This window comes from Ursus americanus, chromosome 27 (assembly GCF_024610735.1).
Source record: "Ursus americanus isolate L20-20 chromosome 27, mUrsAme1.1.p, whole genome shotgun sequence".
Lineage (NCBI taxonomy): Eukaryota > Metazoa > Chordata > Mammalia > Carnivora > Ursidae > Ursus > Ursus americanus.
The window spans coordinates 37920191-37945717 of NC_142153.1; the positions used below are offsets into that span (position 1 = coordinate 37920191).

At 40.5% G+C, this 25527-nt stretch overlaps 1 protein-coding gene across 7 annotated transcripts in view; it reads left to right on the top strand.

Moving 5' to 3' along the window:
- The window catches only part of TENM3 (teneurin transmembrane protein 3), a 589152-nt gene that overhangs the window by 428282 nt on the left and 135343 nt on the right, over positions 1-25527 (top strand). For all 7 annotated transcript variants that reach the window (XM_087856505.1, XM_087856504.1, XM_045785848.2 and 4 more), the window contains one exon: positions 4177-4415. In XM_087856505.1, coding sequence (XP_087712631.1) covers positions 4177-4415 — 239 coding nt within the window. The remainder of the gene's footprint in view (positions 1-4176; positions 4416-25527) is intronic.

Genomic DNA, 25527 nt, shown 5'->3' on the forward strand with positions numbered 1-25527 from the left:
CTCTGTAGCGTCTGCTTCTCCAACAAGCCAGGGGCCGGGCTTGTGTGTCTGAGACACCGTGAATCTTCTGCCCTCATCGAACCGCTCCCCATTTCCCTCCTCCTAGATAATAAAATGAGAAATTTTTCTGATCTAAGACAAACCTTTAATCTCTTAATTTCTGTTTCTTTCACACGTTTTGCTTATATCTCGAATCCTCTCTACGTCTGCGTTTCCTCGGAGGTTCTTCTTGGTATCAAAGACTAAGGCGAGGGAATGGAATCTGCCCTTGGCCGTGGGCCGCCATACTAGTTGCTGTCCACATGCTGCCTGTTTCTGTCCACAGTTTCATCAGGTAGTGCTCTCTGCTATTTCTGGACCCTCACGTGTGGCGTGGGAGTGGTCGACAGAGCCTCATCCCTCTGTGGGGTCATGCCAGCCCCCCGAGATGCTGGCCAGGCTCTCCGTGGGCCCCATGGAAGCCTCTGTTTGATCAGCTCCCCTCCCGCGGATTTCCTTCTCATCTGGAGGGAAACCCATTTCTTCTCACCCCGTATTTCTCCCAACCGTGATGGCTGGACCCCAGTAGACAGGGCTGTCGTAAACCAACTAGAGACCTGGGCTATGTCTGCCTCTCATTTTGTCTCCTGTCTTCCGGGGGCAACGCGGTGAAGCAGCCGCTGGAATTGAGAGAAGTAGAGCAAGGACAGCTGAAGGGGGGGGCGGCAGGAGTTTCAGGAGGAAAAACACACTTTAAAGAGTATTGTCCGATTTTAACCACCCACGCAAGATGATAAACAAGAACTGATTGTAAGAAGCGCTTTGAAGAAAGCAAGCATGGTGGTGTGGGTGTGATGGAGAGTGACCAGTCAGTGTCCAGTGCATGGAACTATCTATCGCTTTCTCCAGGAGCCGTGTGTATGCACGCTTCAGACTGCCTTGTTAAATCCTCTCCAGTGGCGTCCAGGAAATAGTCTGTTCCTCTGGGCTGCTGAACACCTTGCTCACTCTTCATGCATAATCCTTTAAAAAAAGAATTCAGGGGCGCCTGGGTGGCTCGGTCGGTTAAGCATCTGCCTTCAGCTCAGGTCAGGATCTCAGGGTCCTGGGTTCGAGCCCCACGTTGGGCTCTCTGCTCAGTGGGAACCTACTTCTCCCTCTCCCTCTGCCCCTCTGCACCCCTCGTGCTCTTGCTCTCTTTCCCTCTCTGTCTCAAATAAATAAAGTCTTAAAAAAAAAAAAGAAGAATTCAGATCAGGGGACCCACCACCGCTCACAGGTCAAATCCAGCCTGTTACCTGTTTTTGTAGTGATCGTGAGCTAGGAATGGTTTTTACACCTTTAAGTGACTGAAAAAAAAAGAAGAAAGAAAAAGAGTATTTCATGACATGGGAAAATTCTATGAAATTAACATTTCAGTGTACATGAATCAAGTTTTATTTGAATACAGCCACACACAATCATTTATGTGTTCTCTGTGGCTGCTCTCATGAGCGGGCATGGCCAGAAAAGGCTAAGGTGTTTACTGTTTGGTCCTTTATAAGAAGAGGTTGCTTGCAGCTCATCTGAATGATCAGGTTCCTGCTTGGTCTGGTATAATCCATCTTCTCATCCAGAGTCCCTGCCCATGTGTAAAACTGCCAATATCAAGTTTGTAAACCTGGGAATTCGTTTTGCAAACATCGGTTTTAGAAGCTGTTACATTTTGAATTGGGATTTAAAGTCCTCAAATGATCCTTTTTGGTTTTTTGGAATACAGGTTCCGATACGTGCCTTTGGAAAGACAAACACCTAATGCTCTTGGGCCCTTACCTGGTGTTAGAGACTAATAGACACGCGGCATGTGTGTTACTTCATTTACTCCTCAAAAATGTCTACACAGTAGCTGCTACTCGTATTCCCATTTTACAGATGGTAAAACCAAGATGCAGAAAATTTGAGTCATTCACCAAACATCATCCAGCTCATTATAGGTGAAGTTTGGACTTGAACCCAGACAGTTTGGTTCCAGAACCCACATTCTTAATAACCATGCTGAATAGGAATATGGTAGGAGATTCAAAAGATGCTGTTTCCAACGTAACATTTAATTGAGACTATAAACTTTAAAATTTGCCTTACAAAGTACTTCCATGAGGGAAAATGGATTCACAGTACAGTTACCAGTATAATTTATAGAAGTAGCAATTTATCATTTGCATCTGTTCTAATTTTGTGGTTGACACAGCATTTTTTAAGGATTTTATTTATTTATTTACTTGACACAGAGAAAGCACAAGCTGGGGGAGCGGCAGGCAGAGGGAGAAGCAAGCTTTCCACTGAGCAGGGAGTCTGGTGGGGGCTCGATTCCAGGACCCTGAGATCATAACCTGAGCCGAAGGCAGACGCTCAACCAACTTAGCCACCCAGGCACCCTGACAAAGCATTTTTACAGGCATTAACTGGTTTACAGCCTTGTGAGATAAGCAAATCATTAGCTCCATTTTACAGAGAAAAACAACAAACCTGGGGCTTCGTAGGATCACGTATCTAGGAAATGATCCACCAGGAACTTAAACTCAGATCTGATTTCTGCTCCAGAATTCTTCCCACTATACCTGTGTTAGGCAAACTTTCATGATTTTTGCCCTATTTCTCCTCCAGCTACACGGTTAGTCACTTAGTAATTTTCTGGAAATGGATTCTTTGTGACCTAAGAACCTGATTAGCCCTCGGGATAATATACATAAGCAGTAATGTACATAAAATCATGAGTTTGAGTCCTCTTTCATTTATCCAGCACTTCCGTTGTGCTTACTATAGTCCAAGCACTTTAAAGTAAGTATTAACTCCTTTGAGCCTCATAGGAACCCCCAAAGGGTAGAGGTTATTATTGTCCCCATTTTACAGATTAAGAAACCAAAACACAAAGAGATGAAGTAACTTGCCCAAGGACATATACCTAGTAAGCAGTGAATCTGGATTTGAACCTCAGCAGTCTAGCTTCCAAGTTCTGTCCTTTGAAAACCCCTAAGTTATTTGATATATTCAATTTATTCTCTGATACATTAAAATAAGTACATCAGAGTAAAATTGAAAATATTCAGCTGTGTACCATCTATAGTCATCTTTCACAAAACCTGTATCGTACCATAGTGGAATATTCCAGAATACCCATAACCTCCTGAATATGTGAGAGAGAACACAGTCTGTTGACTTCACCAGACATGTTATTAGGGAAAATGATAATACATGTTAGGACACAAAGTCAATACACAGCAACTTACTGGTATAATATGAAATATAAACCATGAAAAACATGTTGCTTTTTTCTTTAATTTGGGGACTTTGATTGTTAATGGGAATCTTAAATTAGCAATTTTTCCTGAAGAATTTCTTCTACAGCACCCTGGTCATGGGATCATTTCATGTCTGCTCACACATTTTCAGAATAAGAAGAATGTACAACTTGTGGAGGCACTTTCCTCCACGGCCAGCCGGCTCAGGTGTTAGAGACTGTTCTGTATCGGATCTAAACCTGCTTCACCGACCCCTTCATTTATTTCGGTTGGTTATAGAAGTGTTCTGTGATTCCGTCCTCTTTCTCCCCCTTCGCCGCTTATGTTTGACATCAGCTAAAAATAAAATTAGTTTGCATCCCTCGAGACCTGACCAGCTGCCTGTGGCCAAGCTTGATAGTGCTTGTTAGTGGGAGAGCAGGCTGGGGTTAGGATGTTTCCGTGGACTTCCAGAAAATACATCAGTCTGCGGAACATCACCGTGATCGTGCATACTCGGGTTTATCCGAGTACGTGGTCTCACATAGCAGTAAATACACCTGTAGCTGTAAAGTAACGTGATTTGTCGTAAGTGGAATGAGAATATGTTCTTAATGCAGTTCCTACGAGGAAGTTCCAGAATGGTTCTGTGCAGGAAATGGTATGATTAGCAAACCTTTATAGCATCTCAAGATATCTACTTGAAGGGATGGAATAATCAGTGTGCATCAATACTTCTGTATACTTACAAGTCAACTTCTGTCGTCAGAGTCACCATTATGAGTTAGTTAAGATATTTCCATAATTGTTAATTTTTTTAATTACATGAGGTAATTAGAGAGAGAGACAGAAGACAGAGGGAAGAACTAATGCATAGCGTTGTCTGTCTCCCACACGTTAGCATGTATGTATCTTCTGATGATATTCTCTTGTTCTGCAGGCATTTCCTATTCAAAACAGGAACAGGGACAACGCCGCTGTTCAGCACTGCAACCCCAGGATACACGATGGCATCTGGCTCTGTCTATTCACCGCCTACTCGGCCACTGCCTAGAAACACCCTATCAAGAAGTGCTTTTAAGTTCAAGAAGTCGTCAAAGTATTGTAGCTGGAAATGCACTGCCCTGTGCGCTGTAGGGGTCTCCGTGCTCCTGGCAGTACTCCTATCATATTTTATAGGTAAGAACACAGTTGGACAATTACTGTGTACGTCAGCATGTTATATTGTGGTCGTGTTGCTTTTACGCATTTATGTGGCCGAGAAGTATATTACGAGGTTTATTTTCTGGAGGGGGGATTAGTTAATACCTTATCAGTCCACAGAGCATCTCAGGTAATCTTCGGGCAAATGTGGATAAATAGAAAAGCTGTATTTGCACAAAGAACGAGGTCTATTCTTGGCCGCAGACGAGAGCGTGAGCTTGTGTTTGGCGTATCCCTCTTGAAACATGGATCGGTCTGTGACGTCTCATGTACACAGTCATTCTTGCACTTGCAGGAAGAGACACTACGCAGGGGTCCCCTTCGATGCGTATTCAATAGGGAGCTGTCTGCTACTTGTACTGTATTACACCTCTTTCAGCTACCTCAGCTATCTAACTCAGGACCATCATCTTGCACTCAGCAGCACTCTCCAGAGAACTGTGCGTCCATGAGACAATGAATGGCTTACATACTCACTCACATATGTGGATTTTTCATCTTTTCTGATGTCATATTGATCACGGTTTTCATTTCATAGTAACCCAAATGATGGGAGCTGCTAATAGAAGTTGTAAATAGTGCTTTTCTTTAACTGTCTCATGTCACGTATGAACATTTGGGCTATTGGAAATGGCTCTTGGAAATGCCGGAAACGGCCACATCAGACTTTGCTCTGCTGGTGAGTGTGGAAAAGGCATACCACGTCGAAATGCTAGTGGTGTCCACCGAGATTCATCACAAGCGATATGGTTTACCCAACAAGAGCCCGGCCCGTGATGCGTCCTCAAGTTTACAACGCAATTTGTGATGCCCGTGAGATTCTAGAACCGAATACGAGTGTTACAGAGCCATATGTAGAATAGTATGAGGCTTTCACCGTGAACCCGGTTCTGTCATTCACTACCATACTCCTTATAAATGCTGTATTTTGGAAAGTGAGACAACCATTTTGAGTCACAACACTTAAGAGAAATAGAGAATTGTAGAGCATGAAGGAATTTTAGAGGTAACTGAATCAGAGATGGCATCTCTGGGGCATGGCGTGTACTGTTACTTCCGATCCTTTGGCCGTGGCAGACATCACTAATGAATCAGGCCACGCTTTCCCACTGAACCTGGAGACAGCCTCATTATCCCCGTCACGTAGAGCCGCTGTCCATCAGAGGTGAGAACTTCTTGTCGTTTTTCAATCTGAGTGAACTCCGTCCTCGTAAAAATGCTCCAGCCAGGTACCCCAAGGGTTGTCGCCTGGCCAAGATCCCACGCTCATGAACCAACACTACGCTCTTTCATAACCGCAGAGGTAAATGAGGAATATCACAACAAATAATCAGTATGCAGAGACAGATTCCTAGTATTCAGCTAGAGAATACCTAGCCAAGAAGAGAATCTCTCCTCGTTAGTGGTATAAATTATCTGTATCTGTCAGCATTGTGCTGCTAAAGAATTTTAAAAGGTTCTGCAATGCACCAGGCATAAATGGGGTGTAATAAATGAAGCATATGTATTTGTAGGGGATTTGTAGGGGATTTTTTTTTTAGCATGGTACATGCCAGACAGATCGAGAACCACTACGCGGGGCTGGAGGTCAGTGTCTGTGTTGTTGCTCTGGTGCTCGGCGTCCTTTCTGATCGCCGTACCAGCCGTGCAATATTTGGAATATCAGTTCTGATACCGTGTAGTTTTATTCGCAGTGGGTGCTAGCAGGAAACATGGCCTGCTTTCCTGTTTCATAGGTAGCATCATCTTTTATTCCACTATTCCTTACTTTATACCACTGTCATCAACTTGTCCCTCTGATTTCATCCTGCCCCACATGGAAATACACAAATTGCATCGTTAATACACTCAGTTCAACAGATATTTGTCCAACATTTGTTATGATCTGGTTCTTGTGCTGAAACTTAAGGCAATGCAAACCAACTGTTCTCTGGCAAAAATTACTTTTATTGTCAAAGAATTATCTCATACTCCCATTGCTTTAATTAAGCCCAAATATACTTACCATTTTCACTGGTCTTCCTGTACTTAAATGACTAACACACTAATACAATGATTTTGTTGTTGTGGTTTAAATCAGCGAAAGGTTTAGTTCATCAACACGACACATCTTTTCAGGCTGAACATACTGCTTTGCCCTTGAAAACAGGAACAGGGCACTCCTCGTCAGGGAAGGTTGTCCTTTTCTATTGAGTGTAGTGTACAGCAGAGATGGAGACAAGGGACCCTTGCCTGTCCAGCTTAGATCAGTCTGATAAACCCCAGAATCAATGGGGAGACTGATGTCCTCATCAGGTTGACCTCACAACCTTTAACAAAAGTGCAGCCATCCTTACATTTTTTTCTCCCATTCCCTTAGAGGTCTCTTTTCTCGTATTGGCTGTCAATATAAAGTCAAAGCCTTAAGAAAGAAAGAAAATAAAAAGCTTGAGGGAGTACTTCTATCCCAGAAATTTTTTTGTCACCTTCCAGTAAGGTCGTGAGAAGTTAGGAGAATGTAATATTAGCATGCCTCTTCTCTAAGATAAAGTTATTTCAGCAGAGTCAAGGGGAATAACTTCTGAAAGGGAGGTAGTGGGGAATGAGAACAGACTTTATTGTTGTTGTTGTTGTTTTCCTGTTTGTATCAAAATTTCAGAGAATAAGGAAAGAGTGAAAAAGAAAGCGAACATACATTCCCATAGGTCGCTGTGGACTTTTTGCGTAGGTCACCACTTGTTAACTTCTTGGTGTATACCCTTCCAGATATTTGTCCGTGCATATGGAGCTCCATATTTTTAATGCATTTGGTACCAGGCTTTCTCATTTGTCACTTAATAAACATCGTATGTGTATGATTTTATTTAGTGGCTATGTTTAACCAATTCCCAAAAGTGCAGTGGCTGTTTTCTTGTGTGTGTGTGTTCAGTTGATCAAATTTTTTTTAAAGATTTATTTATTTATTTTAGAGAGAGAGCGAGTTCGCACGCAAGTGGGGGGAGGGGCAGAGAGAGAGAGAGAATCCCAAGCAGACTCCTCACTGAGCACAGAGCCCCACAAGTGGCTGATCTCACAATCCTGAGACCATGACCTTAGCTGACATTAAGAATCAGACCTCAACTGACTGAGCCCCCAGGCACCCCCAGTTGATCAAATTTTTTTATCAGAATAAATTCTTTTTTTTTTTTTTTAAGATTTTTATTTATTTATTTGACAGAGATAGAGACAGCCAGTGAGAGAGGGAACACAAGCAGGGGTAGTGGGAGAGGAAGAAGCAGGCTCATAGCAGAGGAGCCTGATGTGGGGCTCGATCCAATAATGCCGGGACCACGCCCTGAGCCGAAGGCAGACGCTTAACCGCTGTGCCACCCAGGCGCCCCTATCAGAATAAATTCTTTGAAAGGGTGTACCAAAATGGTGGGGATGTTTTACATTTTGCAAAACCATGGCCAAATTACCCTGTTTACACAACAACCAACACTACTTATTATCATTATTTTTGACCCTTGCGGATCTCAGGCTAAAACATTTTATTGTTGTTTTCATTTATTACTGAATATCTTTTCATAGATGTATTGACTATTTCTATTCCTGTGTGTGCGTGTGTGTGTGTGTGTGTGTGTGTATGAATGGGCTAGTTTCCTCCCATTTTTCTATTGGGGCTTTTCTCCTCTTTTTTCTTTGATTTGCAAGTGTTTATTTAGGGTATGAGTCATTTGTCATATGTGCTATATATTTTCCAATTTTTCATTAATTTTGCTCATAACTGTTTTGCCAAATACCATATAGAATTTTTTAGGTAATCAAATTTATCAGTTTTTCCCTATAATTTCTTCTTTTTTTGAGAGAGAGAGAGAGAGCACGTGAGCGCACAAAATGAGGGGGGGAGGGGCAGAGGGAGAAAGAGAATCTCAGGCAGGTTCTATCCTCACACAGAGCCCGACATGGGGCTCAGTCTCACTTCCCCAGGATCATGACCTTAGCCGAAATGAAGAGTAGGACGCTTAACTGACTGAACCACCCAGGCGCCCCTCTCTGTAATTTCTGATTGTCATGTCATGCCTTATAAAGTCTTTATTCACTCTAAAGAGTATTTTTTTAAATTCAATTAAATTTTCTTCTGGTACTTTTATGGTTTTTCAACAATTAGTTTTAGGTCATTTGGGCACTCTGATAGAGGTTCAAATTAGCTTTCTTCCAGAAGCTCATGGTCAAGTGACATGTGCAAACACACTTTTAAGAGGACGTCCTTATGTAGCAGCTCAAGCCTTATGAACAAAAACTAGATGAGAAAGGAAGGGAAAATACTGATCTCTAGCTGAAGATGTTGGGGAAAGACTTGATCTGGCAGGTGATGCCTGAAAAATGAAGAAGAGTTCGGTTCACTAGGTTGGATGACAAAATGGTTAGTGGGAGATCACCTCGAAGACAGATGATCTGAAGCAGGGAAAGGAAGCAATGTGAAGTGTCTGTGGTAGCATGGAGCGCTCACAGAGGGCCAGACACGGTGTTCGAGGCTGCATATGAATTGCCTTACTTAATTTTCACAACACCGCCATGAATTTAATAAGAAGATGCTATCATCCATTTAACAAGAAGAATCTATCACTTAGGGGGGCCCCTGGCCCGGAGTCACACAGCCAATGATGGAAGCTGGACTGGAAAGTGTCAAGGACCCCACTCTACTATACCAGCTCCCCTGAGGTAAAGAACTGAAAATGGGAAGAAATTGAAGATATTAAAGCATAGCAATGAAAAATAATCATTTCTTTGCTGTCGTTCTTTATATAAGATTACTTTAGTGGAATTCCAGAACATGTAATTGAAGACAGACTTGTGCTTCGTAAACTTCAGTGTGTCTAGGAGTCACCTGGGGATCTTGTTAAAATGCATATCGTGACTCAGCAGAACAAAGAGTACGTATTTTTTTTAAGTAGGGGAGCAGGAAAGGGAGAGAATCCTAAGCAGGGTCCATGCCCAGAGTGGACCCTGATGTGGGGCTCGATCTCACAACCCTGAGATCATGCCCTGAGCCAAAATCAAGAATCAGACACTTAACCGGCTAAGCCACCCAGGAGCCCCAAAGGGTGTGTATTTCAAACAGACTCCCAGGTGATGTTGCTGTGGCCCCTAGACCACACTTTAAGTAGCAAGGCCATAGGCCAGCACTGTCAACTGTTATATTTGATGATGGGAACGTTCTCTTTCTGCCCTGTTCAATTCAGTAGTCACTAGACACATGTGACTTTTGAACACTTGAAATATGGCTAGTGAACTAAAGAACTGGAGTCTAAATTTTATTGTTAATTGACACTCTAGCAGCCACATGTGGCTAGTGGCTACCATTTTGACAGCGCAAGTATAGACCAGCCGTTAGAAAACTAGTCTAGGTGGGAGATCGTGAAGCCCTGTCAGGATAGAGGAGTGAGCAGAATTGAGAAGCTATAGCTGACACATAATAGAATAGATGTGCCAAGACTGATCATAGCCCAATTTCAAAAATCGAATGTTCCAAGCATGTACATGTGGCCAGCTTCTTTTCAGCAGAGTCACAGTATGATTTTCTTTAGATAACTGAACTCCAATTAAAATTCTCCTTTAATGCATTAATCTTTAAGTTGGTATCTTTACACAATGAAAATTCTACTGAACACAGAGGTGAAGCTCAATGATGATACTTAGTGATACAGCCCTATCAAAAGAATACCTGTGCTACTTTTTCTGAGCCTGAATTTATTCATTCTCCTTTTTTTCTGTTCTAAAGTTAGAAAATTAAAAGATGGGCAGATATCCAGCTGTTGTTCACCAAAGAATGGATAAAAAAGGAATGGTCTGTTGGTTACTTTTGCTTCTGTGCACAGTTATGGAACGAGTAGGAACCTTCATTATTCCTTACTCACAGAATGCTCTTTTGCCTGGTGGGGAGCTAACCTGAAATTTTGATGTTGCACCCACAGAAAATGCCCAGAAATCTTACCATAAATCATAAACATTATTGAAACATCATTAAGTCAAAATAAATGTTGAATAATTACGTTAACACCATTTAAAACTGCAACAAAATCAAGTGAAACTTCCAATGACACCATGAGGGACATTTAAAATCCTCACTAACATTTCCATATACTTTTAGGCAGAGTCTGAAAATTCGAATAATTTCCCATGTAGAGTAGCACCAAAAGTATTTGCACATGTTCTTTAAATTTCAAGAAAACGAGAGAAAAAAAAATCTTATCAAATTATATTTTGCTGACGTATTTTCTCAGTTTTTGGCCCTTTATCCCAAAGAATAATCCATTGGACGACAGGGTTTTGTTTTGTTTTTAATATAACAGCTTTGTCGAGGTATAATTCACACACCATACAGTTTACCCATTGAAAGGGTCTGGTTCGCCATTGGCACAGTTTGCAACTATCACCACACTCAATTTTAGAACATTTCCATCACCTCCGAAAAGGGTACCCTGTTCTATTAACAGTCGCGTCCCATTTCCCTCCAAACCCTCCATAGTGCACCCCCCACCCCCCGCCGCAAATATCTTAACTTTTAAGGGACTGGTTTGTCAGCTCATTTCCTAATAGCAAGAAATAACTCAGCATTGTTTTTCTCCTGGACTCCTGACATACGCTGCTAAGCAAAGAGCTGCTTGCATTTTCGATATTCCTTTTCGGTTAAAAAATACATGTGTCGTTATTTATTTCCTTTGAGCAGCTGCTACCAACCGAGTCCTAAAATAGATGTTGTCACATGTCTGCTAAAAAGGCTGTTTAACAACATAAGCATTCCCTAGATCTAGCAAAACATAACCTGTCGAATTTAGGTTCATTGCGGTTATGATTCCGTGGCAGTTATCTGTCCTACTTCTGTGTTGATTTGCATTTTATGAACATTTTTACCTCTCCGTGTACCTTGAAATTGATTACGGTACTAGCTACATATACGCAACTCAGGGTCAGAGGGGAAGCACGCCAGCCTTTTATGCTTCATGAAAAATCATCCATTTAAATATATATGGCAAAATAAAATGTGTTGTGACATCCTTTTTCTTTTTGGACATGTCTTTGTAGTAAAAGTGCTGTTTTATTAGGTGATAGAACACAGCCAAGCAATGAATTATGTACCATTTTTCACTACGGCTTCTTCCCTTAACTCCTGGTTGCATTACATTCAGAAAATGCATTTTGCCTGAGATGGAATGCTGGCTTTTTAATAATACTAATGTGATTTCATCACACTGAAGAAAAAACACATTGCCTGTGTTTTAGAGGATTGAAACTTATAAACTAGAAATTTTAAATCAACATATCAATATTTTATTTTATCCTTGGCCACATGAAATTAAGGACATATTTAAGCCTGATTCAGTGGTAAATGCAGGATTAGAATGGAACAGTTTACCTCTAGAAGAGGAGGAAAATAGTAATATGATAAAGCATGCTACCACAGCACTCTGCGGTGAGTCTGTAAATTGAAAAAAGAAAAAAGAATCTAAGAACCCATTCTAGATAGTTGTATTTTTTTCCTTATTGAGGACAGCACTTTGTATGAGTGAAATTGTGCTTTCATATATATGTGTGTTTGTGTGTGTATGTGTGTATGTGTATATATGTATGTGTGTATATATGTGTGCATATATGTATGTATGTGTGTATATGTGTGTATGTGTATATATGTATGTGTGTATATGTGCGTATGTGTATATATGTATGTGTATATATGAAGTGTATGTGTGTGTGTGTATGTGTGTGTGTATAGGTGTATGTGTATATATGAGTGTGTGTATATATCCCTCCAGTATCCATAGAAAAGTTTAGCTCTTTTGTCATATTTGCACTCTATTCTGACTTTCAATATGAACTATAGAAGTTTATAGAAAATATTAGTTTTCTATATGTGACATATCACAAAGAAACCTAGCAAAGGTTGAGAGGTCACTAAGAATTCAGTTCCTTTATAGTCAAACCCGTATAATTGCATCAGTGACTTCTGAATTGAACCTAAAGTGAGAAAAAGGTTGTATACTGCACAATCAACTTTTGGACATTATAATTTTTTGTTGCCTTTCATTAGTACAACATACAATTGTTCACTTTTGAGTTTATTCTCATATTGTTTATTACTGTACATAAAAGAGAAATCACCACCACTTTCAAGAAATTAATACAAATGTCGGAAATAAGTTCCTCCTCTCCTCCCCCAAAATAATTTATTTTACTCTTAGCTTGATAGGAGGTCAGCTGAAGTAAATAATATATGAGAAATACTCTGTTTACACAGACTGTTTTTACCATTCGAATATAAAGATCTCCCTGACTTGAAAAACACCCAATGACAACAACAATAAGAAATACCTTTAAAGCCAGCTAAACTCCAGTTTCTGCCAGACGTAAATATCTTCTCTGTGAAATACGGTGCTGTTTTCTCTGTTTGAGGCTATCATTTTTGTGGAATGTAGCAACATCTCCTGCCTAATGACAAGTGGAAAGCATAATACAATATTTACCATTTCAGTGCTACGTTGCATAAATATTTAATTGGTGTTGCATATGCCATTTGCTTTTACATTAGTGGTACTGAAAGCAGTGTGTTCGGAGAGAAACAGCTATATCCAGAGGAGTGAAAGGAAAAGTAACTGGCATATATACGATTTTTTACAGATGTGATAGATGGCTAGGTGTTTTAGGAAGAAATTCATCATAAAACCTTTAAGTTCTATTGAATCTATATTCAAATGAAGGTCTCATCCTATAGTATAACAGGTAAAATAAAACTCAAATATGTATCCACTCTTTTAATTTATTGTTTCTGCACACCCTTGGAATGTCTACCGACTCCTCACACTTCGTCTTTCTTCCTTAAAATTAAGGTTCCACGGTTCCTTTGGTGGTGCTTTGTAATGTCACGCCAGAGAAGGAAGTGACCGTCCATTCATCCATCCATCATTCATTCATTCAATATTCATTTATTGAGACAACGTGACAGATACAGCCGTGAACAAGATAACAGAGCCCTTGCTCTCTTAGAGATTATATCGCAGGGCATGCAAACAATGAGCATTTAATTGTCATCCTGAGGGCTATTTAAAAAAGAGAAATGTAGGAGACTAGAGACTGCATACAAAGCAGAACTTACTGAGTTTGAGCATTAGAGAAAGGTTTTCCTGCTAAAGCCTGAATAATAAGTAGGATTATGTGTTTGGACAAATGATGACGTTAGGACAAATTATATGTGTGACCACATAAACCTAAACGTGGCCCCAAAAAATCAATTCTCAGGAATGCTAAAACCAATATATTGTGATCTAATAAAGATAAAATCTCAATGTGTCTGAGGGGGAAAAAAAGTAATGATATTCATTTGTTTCTTTGATGAGTTAGTATAGCTAGGATCCTGTCTTGTAGTTAACACCTAGAAAGGGAAAGAAGTGTTACTTTGGAAAGCTGGGGCAAATGGATTTAAAATTGTCACAAAAATTTATGGTCTGTTCTGATTTATGGTCTTTCTAGTTGTTCCTTTCCCTTAATTGTAGATAATAAACATATATACTCTAAGAGTTTTGTTTATCAAGTATGCCCAGAAGGTCGTTTTAAAACTGTGAAAAGAAATGGTTTCTGAGTTCTTAATAAACATTCCTGAGTACTCTATTAATCTGTTCTGAAGAAATTTAAGAAACATATGCTTCTTGTATTTCAAACATTGCTGGGAAATGAAAATCACATTGCTCATTTGATAACCAAAGAGCTCAGCATGTCCAATTTCCTTTATTGAGTTGGACCTAAAAGGCATTACTTTAAGACCCTTCCATTATGCATTTTAAGCACATATCAAACGGAATCAAAAAACAGTTTATCTAGACCCACTTCTGTATAATACCAAGATGGTTTTTGAGATAGTATACAATGTTTTTAAAGATAAGAACTTCCAGTCTTTCCTTTACCTGTTGAATATTCTCACTGGTGACCTACTCAGGTTTCCAGAGACAGAACTAAAGCTCCTCTCCTGGTGGCGGTCTTCATCGGCAGGGCTGCCATGACGTGGGCTGGCTCCAGCCTGGAATTGTCCTTTCTCCCTAATACTTGACCCACACACTGATCTTGCCCTTTCTGCCTTCACTAGTGAGCTTTTTGTCCCCTTTATCACTTTTCGTAGGCCTTCTTGTGCCCCTAGAGAAGAGAAAGTCTTCCACGTGTTACCGTACATTTCCCAGAGCTGTAGAAGGACATCCAAGGCTACCTTGAAGATCACCGCATGTGATTCTAGAATATGGGGCCCTTCATTCTTTTTTAAAAAAAGATTTATTATTGGGGCACCTGGGTGGCTCAGTCGGTGAAGTGTCTGCCTTCTGCTCAGGTGGTGATCCCAGGATTCTGGAATCGAGCCCCACATCAGGCTCCTCTGCCTCTGCCCCTCCCCACTGCTCATTCTCTCTCGCTTGCTCACTCTCTCTCAAATAAATAATTTGAGAGAGAGTGAGCGAGAGAGAGAGAGAGAGAGCGCAAGCATGCCCCCACACACCAACAGGGGGAGGGGCAAAGAGAGAAAACCTTCAAGCAGACTCCCCGCTGAGCGCAGAGCCCCAGGCCAGGCTCAATCCCAGGACCCATAAAATCATGACCTGAGCCAAAACCAAAAGTCTGTCCCTTAACCAACTGAACCACCCAGGTACCCCAAGCGGGGGGGGGGGGGGGGGGGGGCTTCATTCTGAGAAAAAACGATGCAAGTAGTTTTGCATCTTGCATATTTTAATTTGTTTTTTCATAGGCATTTCCTTGTAATTATGACCAGTATCACAATTTAATTCCATTAAGTTTAGCAATTACTGAATTTCCCTCCTAAGCACTGAATTCACAAAGGAAAGACATAGTCTTTACCACGGTGATCTCACGATCTTATATGGAAAAATATAATGTCAAATTTGCGTATCATATTCCAACATATTTTTAGAACACTGTTTATAAGTACAGACCTTCAAAACAGTAAGATTTGAGTTTTGTATCCCACCTCTGTCACTTACTAGCTATGTAATCTTGGGCAGGGTACTTACCCTGCATAAACTAGAGTTTCCTCAGCAGTGTAGACAGGATTAGTAATAATACAGCTCTTGGAAATCTTTGATAAAATAATTAATGTACCTGATAAAATGGAAGTGCTCAGTTTTAGCTGCTATTGTTCTTTATAACAATCTAGTGAATCAAATATTATTATCCACGCTTTTTAGGAAGAAAAGTGTTAGGCCCAGAGTATCAGTGGCTTGTCCCATATATATTTAAACAGGGGCCATAATCCAGGCCTTTTTATGTTGAACCTGGGACTTTTCCCCACGATATCGTTGGGCACTGTTTCTCATAAGGATTTCAGAATTTAAAGGTGGTACATGGACAGGAGAATAAATAAGTCTGAAGGACAAAATGAGGAATTACCCCATCGTATCTGAGTATGTCACGACGAAGGTCTCAGTAGATGTTTGCGTGTCATGACCCGTCTCTTTCACAAATAAAGAAAACTTCTGCTGGCTATCATTTCTACACAGATTTTAATAATGTTACTTATGGTTTACTCCATTTATTCTTACTGTTGCCTTCTGTTTGTATCAGTAAATGTTGATTTTTCCTTTAAGGTAATGCTATAAAATTTTCTTTTAAAATGCATTTAAACTTTTAAGCTAGTCATCTCACGGAAAAAAATAAACGTATAAATGTAAAAATATATTTAGTTATAAAATAAAAAGGCATTGGGGCGCCTGGGTGGCTCAGTCGTGAGGCGTCTGCCTTTGGCTCAGGGCATGATCCCAGGGTCCTGGGATCAAGCCCCGCATCAGGCTCCCTGCTCCGCTGAGAGCCTGCTTGTTCCTCTCCCACTCCCCGTGCTTGTGTTCCCTCTCTCACTGGCTGTCTCTCTTTCAAATAAATAAATAAAATCTTTAAAAAAATTTAAAAATTTAAAAAAATAAAATAAAAAGGCATAGGTGGTTCACAATTAAATCATATAGGTGATACGCACATTTAAAAAAAAAAACATGTACAGGAATCATTACAGAGGAGACTGAAGATGCTGTCGGTTTCTTTCTTTGGGCCTTTTAATTCATTCTAGATCCTTAATCTTTTCATTGACCACATTTGTAGTTTATCAACAGAACTGCATGATGTAGTTAGTGAGCCCATGTGAGTACATAAAACCTAACCATATTATTTCAATCATTTCAAATAGTCACAAATTTTACCATTATTTTCTATTTTTAGAGTCAAGATATTTTTAGATGCTTTTTACTACTACAGAGAAATTCTTTATGATCTTAGAAAAGAATCACATAGAAGCAATGCATGTTTAAAGTGGGAAAGTGGGCCACTTATTTCTAGGAGAGGAGCGTGAGACCACCAAATACAAAAGCAGGTTGGCGGTGTGAGCAGGTACCCTGGGGATCAGAGATGACAACTTCCTTTGTATTTTGCTTTGAAATAAATGTCCGCAAACGCTTCATAAATATCCATTAATAATAGTTAAGTTCATGACTAAGGAAACCTGCTCTCCAAGTCAGCCCAGATTAATGGGGAGCAGCTGGAAAACTGGCTTCCGAGGATCTGTTCCCACCTGCGTGATGACGTGAGCGGGTCAAGGAAGACTGATAAGATCTGTCAAAGTTACCATCATGCACTAGAAACCGGAAGTGGTGAAGTGGCGTCCATGCAACAGAGCTTGATAAGGGAGACAGTGGCTCCGTTTTTGTCTATGAACAGATGGTAAACAACAAAGTACACGAGCTAGTTGTACCTACATTCCTGAAGGGTCGTTGATTCTGTTTAAAGTTGCCACCTGAGAACCGTGCACTCACGTGCGCACATGCACACAGTCCCAGATCACGTTTTCCCTCTCAAATAACCTCTTAAAGAAGTGCACGATTTTGAAGGGGATGTTTTTCTGGATTTTGCCATACTTTTTATATTTATTTTTTTTTATTATGTTCAATTAGCCAACATATAATACATCCTTAGTTTTTGATGTAGTGTTCAACGATTCATTAGTTGGCATATAACACCCAGTGCTCATAGCAGCAGTGTCCCCAGTAGCCAAACTGTGGAAGGAGACGAGATCCCCTTCAACGGACGAATGGAAAAAGAAGATGTGGTCCATATATACAATGGAATATTACTCCAGCCATCAGAAAGGATGATTACCCACCATTTGCATTGGCATGGATGGAACTGGAGGGGATTATGCCAAGTGAAAGAAGTCAAGCAGAGAAAGAGTTTTCATATGGCTTCGCTCATCCGTGGAACAAACTGTGGGTTTTGCCATATTTTAACACACCAGTTTTCCTCTAGAAATCTCCACGTCCCTGATAGTTGGATCTTTTAATAATGAAGACTAAAGTGTCTTACAATTTCAAAGAAATGTAATTTTCATATCTATTCTACTTTTTCAAAAAGTCAGAACAAGCCAGGACACTTGGGTGGCTCAGTCCGTTGAGTTGGTTTCTGCTCAGGTCATGATTTCAGGGTTGTAGGATTGAGCCCCATGTAGGGCTCCACGCTCAGCAGGGAGTCTCCTTGAAATTCTCTCTGCCCCTCCCCCTTCTCTCTCTCTCTCTCACTCTCTCTCTCAAATAAATAAATAAATCTTTTTTTAAAAAAGCCAGAGCAAGCCAAAGAAAGTTTTATGTTTAAGTAGATTATTAACATACGTACACATTTGTTGCATGAAAGGAGGAGATAGCTCTTAAAGCTATTATGCAAGAAAGAAATCCAGATGAAAATTGAGTCAGTACAACAGGCTTTTGAATAATGAGCAGATCCATGGGATTTCAATGGTTTCCAAGCTGCTAATAACTGTCATTAATGCATCTTCTGTTACATACATTTCGTGATAACAGCGAAGTCAGTATATTGGCATGTGGGGAATACTCCATAAATCATATAAATGATTTCATTGTGTATTTCGAATGTTCTTGACATAGGTCCTCTTGCCATATTCCTTAATGTTGACAACCGTTACCTCAAAGTTGATGGATAATGACCGGCCCCTTTGGACAGCTAATCATAATGGTGAACGCTGTGTTCTTTCCATGAGATTGGACAGTGAATGCTTTTTTCAGAGAACAGAGCCTGGACATGAGAGAAAACTAATGACACATAGGAAAACAGCCTGTTTTCGAAGTCCTGGCTTAATCTACATACCTGTCCTGGCAAATCTACATAACTAAATCACAGTCTCATCAAGACATTTCGATAGCCAAAGTGATTCTCCCTTCCCATTAATGACATAATGCCAAAAAAAGAGTAGAAAGGAAAAATACACAGCGTGGATATATAAAATACCGGCAGCCACTCCTTGTCTCCTTCCCCCTCTCCCTCAAAAACTGTTAGTTTACATAAAACCTATGATTTCAGTATGCGATCTTGTAACACTCAGAGAAACTTGCTACCTCAAGTGTTATTAGTGCTTTTGAATATCAAAATATCCTGTAGTTGGAATAATTCCCTTCTTCTTAATGACAGCTTGAGTACGTATTAATATGAAAGCTTTCCAAAAAATTATGGATTTTAAAATGACCGTATTTAGAAAAAATAAAATAAAAATAAATCAGTAGAATGACCATGTTTGGGCCAGCAAGATGTAGACTGTTCGGATAATATTAGACTTGAAAGCTAATATCAAATAATAATGAATTAGAATGCCAAAATATTGCCTCACACACTCCGTCAACATGTATATGAACACAGCAGGAAATCCAAAACAAAAGCTAATTTATGGAAAACTATGTATTCCTAATGACAGTTTAGACCAGTAGGGGTCCAAGCTACAAACTGCATCTTTACATGAGATGCTTTCATTTTCCATTGAAAACCTGGCTGTATTCTGTAAGCATGTATCCAATCAAATCATTGTCCTATATTTAAGAGTATTTTTCTTATTTTGTTCCATAAAATCTAATCACTGCACATGCACATCGTGTATATTTATATATTTGTGAAATTGAAACATAAAATGATGAAATTCTGCTTTCAGAACCCAAGATACCGAAGGAATTGTGTGCACGAAATGGTGGTTTGACCCCACGCAATTTTATTTTATTCTCAGATTTTTAAAAAAAAGGAACCAACAGCATTAGTATTCTAATATGTTGATATCTTATTGATGCCAGATGTCTTTGCCTCTACTCAATGATGTAGCCTAAATACTTATATTTGAAAACATACTGACATATCAAAGAATTTAAATCTGGAAGAGACCTTAGAGATCATTTTGTGCAAGCTCTTTAGATATTTATATAAACGGGAGATCTAAGCCTCAGAGAAGCCCAGTGACTTGCCAAGGTCCCACAACTAGTTGGAGCCAAGATGGAGACTGGGACCCAGTTCTCTTTTAATATCAACAAAGGCTCCACGAGACGCCACAGGCAATCTGTGTTGAAAACTGTGCTCTTAACGATAAAAGGTCAGATTCTGATTTTCTTTTCCTGCAACTTCTGATCATTCCTAATGAATCTTTCTCAGAAAGATTATTTTGGGGAAAATGTACCATGGTGGATGTGAGGTGAATTGCAAGGCAGGGAAGCTTTAGACCGTAGCTTGCCTGGGTGATGAGCTCTCAGGGTTTTGGAGGCAGACACAAAACTGCATTGCAGACATTTTCAGGATGATATTTTTTAAGTCCATTTTTTCTTACCAGATTCGGGTTCTTCTGTGATCTCAGATTTTTTTTTTTTTTGGTCTTTGTGAGAATGTTTGCTTGATCTTGTAAGATTAAACAGCATTTAGCCAATAATGGCAGGCATGCTAAGAACTATACTCCAGGTTGCCAAAACCTCAGAGTGTTACTCCTCAGGGTTCTGGTGGCATAAGCGACATTCGGGTTTCTGATGGCAAGGGTGCTTGCTTCTGTGTTCACTTCACAACATCCCCTGTAATTTGCTCCAGGGTTCTGGCAGATTTCTGGACCATGTCACCAGCTGTCACCACCCCTCCTTCCCATCCATATTTGGCAGGATCGAAGAACACAGGCATGCCAGTAGAAATAATAGTAACTGTGATAGCAACTTCAGTGGCATGGTCCCCAGAGACAAGATCAAAATTTGGCACCTTTTCTCTCCACACAGAACTAAAAATGGCACCGAACTTGCTGCTTCGTGGTGTGTAATTTTCTTTAATTACACATTTTGGTTTCAAGTGTTCCACATGCTGGCTTTTAAGTATCAAACCAGCATACATTGGTTAAAAACAATGGCATGCCCTTTTTTTTCCTGTGGGGAGGAGGTGGGATCACTAGAATATCATGGATCCCTCTCGTCTCCATCAGCCTTGACAGGTAAAAGGAATGTACGCTGTAATTTCTCTCACCGCAATGGTCTTCGAGTCAGAAAGAAAATGTCTTCGTAAAATTTCACTAGCATATTGTCTCCAAATTATTTCAATTAGTGAGGCTTTTTTGCTTAACATTAACTGGGAAAGCCTACAGAAAAAAACTAGGAGGTTTTAGAATGGATTTTTTTAATTATATAAGAAATATTTCATCGTAAATATCTTCAGATTGGTTGAATCCAAGATTACCGTGAGACAACCTAGAAAGATATGGTCTGTAAAGTAGACCATTTGGCTGTTAGTAACACAGTTCGCAATAGTGACCAACAGCTTCACATCCATGCGCATTGTTTCTAGAATTGATATCATGATAATTTTTTATCATCAACATGGGTGACAGTATTAAAAGTATGCTCATTAAGGTTGTAGATGACAAATGTTAGATATTACAACTAATTTAGAAGGGTTCTGGGGCGCCTGGGTGGCTCAGTCGGTTGAGCATCTGCCTTCGGCTCAGGTCATGATCCCAGGGTCCTGGAATCGAGTCCCACATCTGGCTCCCTGCTCAGTGGGGGGCCTGCTTCTGCCTCTGCCTGATGCTCTCCTTGCTCACTCTCCCTCTCTCTCTCTGACAAATAAATAAATAAAATCTTTTTTTTTTAAAGATTTTATTTATTCGACAGAGAGAGAGACAGCCAGCAAGAGAGGGAACACAAGCAGGGGGAGTGAGAGAGGAAGAAGCAGGCTCCCAGCGGAAGAGCCTGACGTGGGGCTCGATCCCAGAACTCCAGGATCACGCCCTGAGCCGAAGGCAGACGCTTAACAACTGAGCCACCCAGGCGCCCCTTTTAAATAAAATCTTTTTAAAAATAAATAAATAAAAGCATTCTGACCGAGAAAAAGGGAGGAATTATACAAGGTGCCCCCAAAGCTTCTCCTTACTCTTACTGTCTCAGGGGCTCTGTTAGTCACCCCTGTTTCTCAGGAACCAGTTCAGCTACAGAGATCCAGCCTCTAAGATCAACTTTCAGCAAAATATTGAGAAAGCTGAATTATATGTTAAACCTTTCCCTTAACTATCCTCTCTTTTTTTTCATAGCTAAAATCCTATCATTTATTCCCATTCTTCCCAAACTCCTCTCTTTTTCCCCTCGACGTGCCTGTTTTACCCTCTCACTGCAAAGAGCCATTTCTGCTTCTCTTGCAACTCCCCGCTCCTCACAACTGCAGAAAGTAAAAAATTTATTCAGACAAAAAGTGGGATGTTTTAGGTAAAATACTACAAAGTGCTGTGGTAGGACAGGATAGTTGTTTGTTCCAGGAAGTCCTCGTGAACAAACGTCGTTTCAACCGGACTTCGAGGTATTGGTGAGATGTCATCAGACAGGACTTGGGGCCAGGAATGATAGGAGCAAAGGCGTGCAAGCAGGGCATGATTTAAAGGGTAGACAAGCACATCTGGCCCATTCACAGACCCTGTGATATATTCACACGGTTGTGCAACAGATTCCAGAACATTTCCATCTTACAAAACTGAAACTCTGCACCTTTTAAACAACGACTCCCCATTTCCCCTTACCCTGACCCACTGGTAACCACCATTCGTTCTGCCTCTATGAATTTGAACTACTTTAGATACCCGGTAAGACTGGAATCAAAACCGTATTTGTCTTTTGGCGACTGGCTTATTTCACTTAACATAATGTCCTCAAGTTTCGTCCCTTTTACAGCCTGTGACAAAGCTTCCTTCCTTCTTAAGACTGAGTACTATTCCATTGTGTCTGTGTTCTGTATCCATTCTTCTGTTGATGGACATTCGGGGTGCTTTTGCCTCTTGACTCTTCTGAATAGTGCTGCTATGCACATGGACTTGCAAATACCTCTTTGAGACCCTGCTTTCAGTTCTTTGGCGTGTACGTCCAGAAGTGAGATTCTGGGTCGTATAGTAGTTCCAGTTTTAAATTTTTTTTTTTTGAGGAATCACTGTAGTGTTTTCCGTAGCAGTTGAACCGCTTTACAATCTCGTCTCCAGGGCACAAGTCTTGCGTTTCTCCACATCCTCACCAAGACACGCCATAATGTTTGTAAACTACAAATCAATCTGGGAAGGCCATGAGCTGGTAGTCATTAACCCAGTACATGAATTTGTTTAATCAGATTGCTTTCCGTTTAACCCTCAGGACTTGCTCTAAGCAAGCCTTTCCTCGCCCTTCCCTCCAGCTCCGGCTGATGGAGTCACTTGCCATTCCACACGGTTATCTTTCCGAGGGGAGCACCTCGGGGCCTTATAGAGCCGAGCACGCGCAGGAAGGGTGTAGGGAAGGTGAGAATACACATCCTTTAGTTATGCTATGTGTCAGATGGGCTACTTTTAAATAACATACATTTAGAAAAGTATACAGATCATAAGGGAACACACCAGTGGAACCACTGCCCAGATAGAAAAATGGAAATATTACTAGCATTGCAGAAGTCCCCTGTGGCCTCTCCTGGTCGTTACCTAGCCCCCCTCCCTAGAGGTAATTACTCTGGTGACTTCTGTTCCTCCTACCAGTTAATTGTACCTGCTTTTGAACTTTATACACATTGACTTATACAATATTTGTGTGTTTTGTGAATGGGTTCTCTGGCTCAGCACTGCGATCGTGAGACGTATCCATGTCATTGCTCCTGGCAATGCCTTATTCATTTACGTTGATCTGTAGAATTCCTTGGTTGACTGTAATGATATGGTATGATATATGATAAACACTATAATTTGTTTATCCTTTTTACTGCTGGCAGACATCTGGGTTTCCAGTTTGAGGTTATTACAAATAATGCTTCTGAGAACATTCTCGTTCCTGCTTGTTGGTGCTATGTGTATGTATATTTCTGTTGGATATAGAGACAGAATTTTGTAGACCAACTGGGGACTGAACCATCATTTCCAAGATTTTTAATGTAAAGAAAATACATTTCTAATTCCAAACAAGGAACTTAACAAGTGATTTTGCCAAATGCAGCCATTTTCAGTGGGTAAACATCTTGTATTTAGAAGCACATTTCAACAAATGGACAACTTCTGATTATATGTGCTGCTGTCAAAAAAAGAAATAAATCAACAATTTGTGTTAAAAAATTTTTTAATTTCTTTAAATTTTGATTCAGAACAATTGAGATGAGAAGGACAACAGCTCGGTATAGGAAAGGGAATCCTGAAATCGGGTCGAGAGATCTGGTATCATGAGTAGTCTTTGCACACTAACTTTTTAAAAGGCATCGGGTAAGTCACTAACCTGCCCTCAGCCTGTGTCTCACTCATACAGCAGGGATGGTGGCCCCTGTCCTACAGTACATTATTAGAAGATAATAGACATCAGGGCGCCTGGGTCGCCCAGTCAATTAAGCATCCGACTCTTGGTTTCCGCTCAGGTCATGATCTCAGGGTCATGAGATCGAGCCCCACGTCGGCCTCTGTGCTAGGAGCAGAGTGTGCTTGAGATTCTCTCTCCCTCTCCCCCTCCCACTTGTGCTCTCTAAAATAAGTAAATAAATCTTAAAAAACAAAAATAAAAACGAGATAATAGGCATCAAGGTATTTTCAAAGGTAAAAAACACACTTCACCAGACATACAATGTTTTTGCTGCCATTCACAAATTCCCTTCTTCCTTGGATAGCATTTTAGATGTGGATCCAGCCCCCACCCCTCATTAAAATCACCCAGAAATACATGGAAATAACAGTATGAAACTATGAAACATGATATCAGAAACAAATATTTTAAGATTAAATCTACATGAATGCTTTCTATAACTTTAAAATACACATGTTTAGTGTTCACATGTAGTTTTTGAATTGTTGTTTTAAAGACTCTTAGGGGCGCCTGGGGGGTTCAGTAGGTTGTGCGTCCAACTCTTGGTTTCGGCTCAGGTCATGATCTCAGGATCGTGAGATCCAGCCCCGCGTCGGGCTCCATGCTCAGTCTGCTTGTCCCTCTCCCTCTGCTCCTCCTCCAGCTTGTGCTTGCTCTCTCGCTCTCTCACTCTCTCAAATTAATAAATTAAATCTTTAAAAAAAAATACTGTTAGAGTTGACGAAAATAGCCTGTTGTGAATTCTCATCATTATCATATTACTATAAAGTCCTTGTACTGAAGATTCTTGCCTGGAATACACAAATGTTACTTAGAAGAATCTTTGCCCAGCCTCTGCCACCAAATACTGTCTCTGCCTTCCGTTTTCTAGATCTGGTAGAAAAACCTTATCTAGTCTGTGGCCCTCAGTGAAGGCACATTTCACTTCCTTCCCTATGGATTTTCACATTCCAGTGCCCCCTGGGAGAACAGGCAGGTGTATCGTGCGAAGCCCTTTGTGATTAGAAGGTCTGGGTTGAAGGGCAAGGTCTACTGTTTGCATGCTTGAAACTTAAGCTCCCCAAAAGCCTCAATTTTTAGATTTAAAATGAAAAACAAAGTAATAACAGTAAGTATTCATTGGAGTCTTCGTGAATATTAAATGAGATAGGGCAGGTGCTAAGCACTGGACATTATTTGATACATAGTAAGTGCTTAATGGATGTTTTCTTTAAAAAAAAAAAAAAGGCTGCGTCTTGATGTTCTAACAGCAATACAAAGAACAACATTCCTACCAGTCGATACTCCTCACCTAAGCTATGTGCCCAGGGCAGTGAGGGACTCAGGGCACAGAGCTCCCAGACACTCCTTGACGCTATGCCCCCAACCCACTAGGTCGTGCGTACAGCAAGGATCGATGTTCACCCTTCATGAGTACTGGTGCCACAGGCCCTCCCATGGGTTCAAATCTGCTTTCC